Here is a 7,549-nt window from a genome sequence, read left to right as displayed (position 1 = left end):
ATGTATGAAAAAAAAACTAGTCGTGAGAATGCTAGTTATCTAAAAACAATAAACACTTAAATCCCACCAAGTAAAAGAACATCACATCATAAGATAATTGTTAATAATAACCATAACAGTTATAATAATCATTAATAATAACACTCCATCATATTCATAACAACTACATTTAGCACTGTGTATAGGAAGATTGTCCAAATGAAATCTGTGTTTCTGTTTGTCAGTATTTCATCTCTGTATCCTTTCACATGACAAGTTCCTTCTTTGATCCACGTAATATCTCTCTGATTTCATGTAAAAAAAAAAAAAAGAAAATCCTCTCTCGATACAATGCCCTCCATTGATCGGTCACAATGTCAGCCGTGCTTGTACAGTGTGTAAACTTTGAGGACACGATACAAAATATGTCTGTATCTGGTGCAAATATCAGGGGATAGATTTGTGCAAAGTTTCTTTTTTGTCTCTGTGTTTCTCTTTGAACTGTGCTTAAATTGCTCTTGTTTTTTGTACACATTAATACTTAATACATCATGACAATATCAACACAAAATCAAGAGAAAGAGATAGCATTTTATATGGACCACAGATATCACATACTACAGTATATAGGATAGGATAGCCCTTAGTATTGATAAGCGTTGTTATTGATGAAGATTTTTTTTTCTCTTTTTTTCTGTTTTGTTTTTTATAACTGGCTGAAGTGCGTTATGATACAGCAAGTTCTTCCTCTTGAGGATGGGGAGGGCTTCCTAACCATCCGAGTCTCTTACGCCATATTGAGCCCCGCAGGAGAAGGCCTCAGGTCGCCCTCTCGCTCCTGACTCAGAGTTTTTTTTTGGATTGGTCTGAAGCCAATCCTTTGACTGTACAAAATATCACTGACTTGTATAATTTTTCACCTGGTGAGAATAATTAAATGGTGATTGTCAGACCAGCTTCCTCTGTGGTATTTTCTTTGTATCTCCATTAATGGCTTTGAAGGACAGTTGTGTAAGTGCAACCTTTGCGTCACGGTCTACTCATTTGTGCTCTGTAGAAAAAAACCTTTGCTCTTCGTTCACAACCTGCAGTAAAGCAAAGTTGTCTTTTTATTGGTAAACTGAACACAAGCGTCTCTCGGCTCGTCTGTGTTTATGTCAAGGTATTTTTGTAATAACATGACAGATGGCTCTATATTATTTGGTAGCCCATCGTTTTTACAGTCTGGTCCTGATCTTGAGATGGGAACAGTTGGGGAGACTCACCCATAACGTACTCTATAACATCAGTTTACACTCCTGCGGTGTAACAGTGATCAGGGTGTGAGTCCCTCTGGGGGTTTGGATCTAAGGTCACATGGAAAACTAGGCAACCCAGGCGTCAGATTGGTAATGTGGGTTCGTCCGCGGTTTCAAATCCAGCCAACAGTGTCAGGCTGCAGTGTCCGAGTACAGCCCCCACCTGGTCCACTCATTGTACATGGGAAGCAACAAAAATCTGTTCTTTCTCCTTGTGTCAGGATGAGGTTCAGGTGTTAGATCTCCGAATTCCTTCACCAGGCACACGGTTTATTCACACTCATCTGGTCCACCGGGCTTCTCCCCCGTGAGGTTCGGTTTGATAAATCATTGTCGGCGAGAGCTGAGCAGGCCGACAGTCCAGCAGGTAGTTGGCTCAATTCTCTATTGAATTCTGTGATATAATATTCCAGATGGTCCTCATCTTCTACAACCTGTATATCTATATATCTATATATCTATATATATATATATATATATATATATATATATATATATATATATATATATATATATCTAATATGGCTCCTGAGTACTTTTGAAAAACGAATATAAAAACAAAATTATGACACTTCTGTTGTTTTGTATCACCTTTCCAGTCAGTCTATCTACAATAATGGCACCGCTGTATGGCAATATGGCAAATCTTACAAAATATGGCTGATGCAGGCTATCACATAATTGGAACAGATATTCCCCATCTAGATTTTGAATTAAGTAATCATATTTAAGCTATTTTATTACAAGATAACACGAATTCGAATAGCCTAAACACGTTGTACTGTTACTATACTTTTATACTTCTAGTTTTATTTCTTGTTGTTGAATATCTAATAGTTAAATGCAGAAAGAAGGCTGATCTATTCCCATACCTTTGATGAGGGGTAAACTCTACATCAGGCACAAACCTCACACCGTCACCTCATTTTTACTCCCCGTCCTGATCCCCTGACTCCCTCCTCCACTTCCTGCCGACCCCCGCCGCCCCCCCTCCTGGTATGAAATGTAGCTGCTCAATGGTGTTCTGCCGTTTCGCTGCAAAAGCCATCCTCCTGGCGCTGTGGCCCCCTAGCGTTCCCGTTCCCATGACTACCCCCTGCCCGGGCGTTTCCCCTGCCCAGCCCATGCCCCCGCTCATGTGCCCCGTCATGGCCGTGCTCCTCTCCTGCTCTCGTCCGGACGTGGGGTGAGAGTTCATCTTGATCATGTGGTGTCGGTCAAGGGAGGGCGTGGCGCAGACGTTCTGCTGTGACTGGGCCTTCTGCTGGCGAGGCAGCGTGGGGACGATCCCTCCTGTGTGGGCGTATGGATCTACCACCCCCATCCCGCCGACCCCCATCCCGCCGACCCCCATCCCGCCGACGACCCCCATCCCGCCGACGCCCATCCCGCCGACGCCCATCCCGCCGACCCCCATCCTCTCCTCCAAATGGTCCGGGGACATGAGCAGCCGTTCCTGCCTGTCCTGCCTGTCCTGCCTGTCTTGCCTGTCTTGCCTGTCCTGCCTGTCTTGCCGGTCCTGCCTGTCCTGCCTGTCCTGCCTGTCTTGCCTGTCCTGCCTGTCCTGCCTGTCCTGGGGCTTCCTGGTGAGGGTCTGCGTGTTGGAGTTCTTATTGGAGGCAGCCATGGCTTTGTAGTACTGGTGTTGCTGGTTCTTGGACAACCTGGACAGTGTTCCTGTGTTGCCAGGGACGTCACCCATGTTGAGCAGCTGGTCGGAGGATTTAACTTTCCTCGGGGCCTTGGAGAGAGTGTCGTAATTAGGGTTGTACTGGGGCTCCGGGGGATCCAGAGGGTAAGGGTTGGGGGTTGGTGAGGCAGGCATACCAGAAGGCGGCGGCGGGATCCAGGGACGGACTGCGTGTCTGGGGAGGGTTCCTCTCCCACTGAGGGTGTAGTCTCCACCCCAGTGGAGGTGGTGCTGAGAGGACTGGAGGGCCGGCTGGGCTGTGTGAGGCCGTCGCTTGGTGGTGCAGTAACCAGACGAGTACTCATCAAGACCTTTCTCTGAAAGCCAAACAAAATTTCTCTGAATTGTTTATCACCACAGTAAATAGCATCAGCACATAATGATGTATCCTGCACTTTGGGCCCCGGTGTCAAGAGTGTCACCGTGCTTCAGTGCTCATGAAACAGCTGCGAGGGCAGAGAGGGGCAGACACACTGGTACATTTGTCCTCATTTCTCGAAAATGGAGGTACTTACCGAGGCGTTTGAGCGAGGAGTATCTGTTGAGCTCCGGCTTGGTGGCGCTCTCATAGGAAGGCGGCAGCTGAGCCAGGTTGTGCAGGGAGTGGTGGAAGGCCGGCTGGGATTTGGTGTTGTTGTGTTTACTGGAAAGCAGGGTGCCTCCAGCTGCCAGCTGAGCATTGTTCATGCGAGGGGTGCGTTCTACAGGGACCACAGCGAGAAAACAACTGTGTGTTAAATGAGATTTGCTCCTCTGGATATAGCGCACTGCACGTAGCTGTGTGAGAATCTGCTCACATTCACTGGAAAAGACGGATTTTAACTTTCAACACAAGCAACCAAAGCTCTGATAATCATTAATATTGTTAGGATGAATGAGTCTTCTTTTGAGCTTAAATGAAACAGAACAAGGTAAATGAAGCATCGTGGTGATTACATGTAATTTACAGAGGAGCACGGCTTTCACCAGCTGCCTTACCGATAGTTGCGGTGTGTTTGGGGCTGGTGCCTGATGAGTGGATGAAATTGTGTTGCAAATTGCCCACTGCAAGAAGAACATAAGGTAATCAGCTCAAAATGGATGTCAGGCATTTTCCACTTCAATGGTCCTTTAACATAAAAAGATGAAAGCAACTATAGACATTTTTGCATCAATTCACCTTCACATCATCTCACATGCACAGTGCTTCTCATTACTTCATATAAAGCATACATATTTTAAAGATGTCAGATTCCTGTTCTTTTTTTCCCCATAATGGCTTCAAAGATATCTTGATAATGGGACACAGAAAACAACCTGCATTCACATGCAGACGTGGCAAAGGCGATGTGCCTCTTCACACAGAGGATGCCGTTACAAAAGCTCTGATTGGGCCTCTGATTGTGCTATTCACTAATGCTGTAAAAAACCCTGAACCCTCACATCTGTTGTCCTTGCTGGGCAGTCCTGGGGCGTAGTGATTTTTCGGAAGTCTCCCCAGTGTCCCCTGTCCGTCCCCGACAGCCAAAGCCACGCTGTTGTTTCTCTCATCTTGCTGGACTGGGCTCGACTGGTGCCGCAACATGTCAACCAGGGCTCTAATGATGTAATACAACACGCAAAAGGGAAACAAAAGATGAAATTGACAATAAACTTATGGCTAACGGCTGACTATCACATCAAATTCATGAAGTTATGTTAAGTAGTATGTTTTGCGATTCACCGGGTATCGTTTATTGGTGGTTAACTGATCGATCGTATTTATGTGAGGATAAATGTAAGACATTTGATATAAAGTAAATTTATGAAAACATCCATCCTTTATTTTTTTAATATATACAGTGGTCTTTTTCAACAACAATCCTTAGGTTATTAATTTGTGTTCAAGGATTGACCTGTAACTGTGCTTGAATTAGCAGAATTAGAGGAAAACAATACTCTATCAGTCATTCACCATTCTTTAAAGGATCAACCAAACGACAACCTTCATCCTCCACCACTGTAGCCCAAGACATAAAAACTGCAACCTGTACAAAAATCTAAATGCAAATCTTTAATGCCAAGATTATGAGATAAAATGCCTAGAAGAGAGTCGCAGCAACCATGAATTCTGCAGCAACCACTCGATGAAGATCAAATATGTTTCATCTGATGACTAACAACATCATTCTGAGCCCAGGACGGTGAATGTGGACCATTTATTGAGTCTCAAAGATGTTATTTCATTACAGTATTCATACATAAATTAAACTAACAAATCCAGGAGAAAGAGGAGATGAATAAATATATTTCAAAGCCTCACCTGGGCATATTGAGGTCCCTTTGGTTGGCTTCCTGTTGCACCTTGTTGAAGACCACCTTGATGCCCACGGCGACAGCCACCATGAACACAATCACGCCTCCGATGACGAAGCCCGTGTTGTGGCTCTGCTGCTTCAGCGGATCAAAGTCTGGGTCAGAACCTAAATCATCTGGTAACATCATGGCGTCAGTCTGTGGCTTGGCCCAGTCTGGAGAGTCATAGTTCTTACAGTTGTCCTGGTCCAGTTGCCGGCTTCGCTCCGGGCAGCAGAAGCGGTAGTGGCAGGTTCCACAGCAATGGATGAAGGTGTCCTTGGAGCAGTTGAACGCGCTGTCAAAGTGTCCCATGACGTCATAATAACCCCGACATACATCAATCCATATGTCCATCATACGGGGTTTGACCTGGGCAGCGCCTAAGGGAGGTGCAAGGGCCTCAGATGAAGTCACATTCTTGGGGAACATGACCTGGGGAAGGGGTCTCGGAGGCGCCTCCAGAACTCCCTCTGAGGTTTCTGGAAGTTTCTCAGGAGTTTTGGTCCTGCCTTGGAGAGCTGCCGGCCTGATATTGGCCTGCATGGCGAGGAGCAGGAAAGCGGGGCTGGGGCCAGCCTTGGGCTCCGTGGTGAAAGGCCTCTGTGAGCGGTCTATCTGCTGAGGAGGGGGGGACGGAGAGGTCTCCGCGACAGTGGTGAGCGGGGCAGTAAGGAGGGAGAGCAGGGAGACAGCGAGGACTAGGAGATTGGTGGTGGGCGTCATTTTTACATGACTAAGAGATCTATTTTCTGTTGTTGAGTCAATGCAGTTACACCGCTGTATCCTCTTTTGCAGTTTAACCCACTTTAAATGGCATGTGAAATGTTCAAGTAGCATGTACAACCTACTGGATATTGATGATGTCTCAGTAGTTTCCTTCAGCAATGTTGGATGATGAATGGATGATGAAATTTGAAGCCTGTTTTTTTTTCTTCTCAGAAACTGAATATTTTTATGGTGTAATATTAGAAAAGGTCAGGAACATTACAGATCAAAAGGTCTAACACTATCAAAAACAGTTGGTAGGTTTCAATAATTGTCGGTAATGGTATTTAAATGGTTTTAATTTACTGCTAGAAAGGAACTATGTTGCCCTCTCAGGAACACTAAAATGGATGCTTTGTAAAAAGGACAAATTGTCAAAAGCAACCTTCATGCTTTTACCGCTTAATGCCTTGTCCTACACTTCCCACAGAACAAAAGGACAAATAGCTGACGTACTGCTCGATGGAATTAATTTTTGAAACCACAAAGGCCAGTAAAAATTAGAAGCAAGGATTTTTCAATAAAATATGGCAGTCCTCTACATTCCTGTGCTGATCGTGGCACTTGAACAATAGTATATGGCCGATGTTTTATCAAATGTAAACAGTTGTTTCTGTTTTGTTCAGTCCTGGATGACTATCTTAGTCTGGCACTACAAATTGGCACTTATTTTTTAAGCTGTAAGCAATTCTTTCCTGAAAATATGTATGAAATCTAGAATACTTTTCTTATATTTTGTGTTTATCTGCATTGTAAACAATCAAATGGGATTAACAGACACAACTGTATATTAATGATATACAGTTGTGCAGAGACATATTTCAATGTTAACTTGTTGTAGGCACTCGTCACATCTATAGATACACCGCGTACTTTATCGCAGTCTTTTCTAGTGTTGGATTCATGCGCATCCGTAGTCGTCTGGCACGGACTGTAACTGTGATTGGGAGGGGGGGTGATAATGAGGGAGGCTCAGCTAAAGTGCTAGAAGACTGTAGCAGCTGAAAATTAAGAGTAAGCATAAACCAAGGAACCAACTCCCAGCATGTGAATTACACTGCAAAACGAGGCAAACGTCATGGATTTTAAATGCTCTCTATTCAGCTTTTAGGCACAAAAAGTTACCCGTCATTCAACAGTATCACTAATTAGATGTGAACTGAATGGCACACTGCATCTCCATGTGACATGTCTCTCCAAGTAAAATTATTCCTGATTTGTCTCAGAGATTCAGAGAATATCACTTTTGTTGAGAAATATGTAAATGTGTGAAGTTATTGTGCTGGAGGTGTTCGCAATAATAGACAGAGGCAGATCTGTCTCCCACTGAAATTATAATTATATGTAATTATCAAAAACGTCCCTATCTGTAGCGGAGAATGTAGGCACAGATGGGGGAGACAGAATGCTGAAATCACTGAGGGCTCCACTTGTTTCAGTTACATGCTCCTCTGACCTTCTGAGGAGAGTTCAGGGGAAGAAGAACGAGAGACACAAAGGC

General features: G+C 44.4%; 1 protein-coding gene across 1 annotated transcript; it reads right to left on the bottom strand.

Annotated features, from left to right (window-relative positions):
* Positions 1-2,205: 2,205 nt before the first annotated feature.
* LOC129110240 (uncharacterized) lies at positions 2,206-6,006 on the bottom strand. Its single transcript, XM_054622424.1, has 6 exons — positions 5,249-6,006; positions 4,390-4,544; positions 3,946-4,011; positions 3,483-3,668; positions 2,655-3,284; positions 2,206-2,588 (listed from the first exon to the last, which is right to left on the bottom strand). The coding sequence occupies exons 1-6, from the start codon at positions 6,004-6,006 to the stop codon at positions 2,206-2,208; spliced, it is 2,178 nt and encodes a 725-aa protein (XP_054478399.1).
* Between the last annotated feature and the right edge of the window lie 1,543 nt (positions 6,007-7,549).

This window comes from Anoplopoma fimbria, chromosome 20 (assembly GCF_027596085.1).
Source record: "Anoplopoma fimbria isolate UVic2021 breed Golden Eagle Sablefish chromosome 20, Afim_UVic_2022, whole genome shotgun sequence".
In the NCBI taxonomy this organism is placed as follows: Eukaryota; Metazoa; Chordata; class Actinopteri; order Perciformes; family Anoplopomatidae; genus Anoplopoma; species Anoplopoma fimbria.
Note: the sequence above shows the minus strand (reverse complement) of the source record. Positions and strands in the feature narration are given on the sequence as shown.

What these genes read in the sequence shown, in the direction of transcription:
- LOC129110240 (XM_054622424.1), bottom strand. Translation starts at nt 6,006, where the DNA reads ATGACGCCCACCACCAATCTCCTAGTCCTCGCTGTCTCCCTGCTCTCC. An exon ending in AGGGACCTCAATATGCCCAG is followed by an intron (nt 4,545 to 5,248) that starts GTGAGGCTTTGA and finishes TTACATCATTAG; the next exon opens with AGCCCTGGTTGACATGTTGC. An exon ending in CAAACACACCGCAACTATCG is followed by an intron (nt 3,669 to 3,945) that starts GTAAGGCAGCTG and finishes TGGTCCCTGTAG; the next exon opens with AACGCACCCCTCGCATGAAC.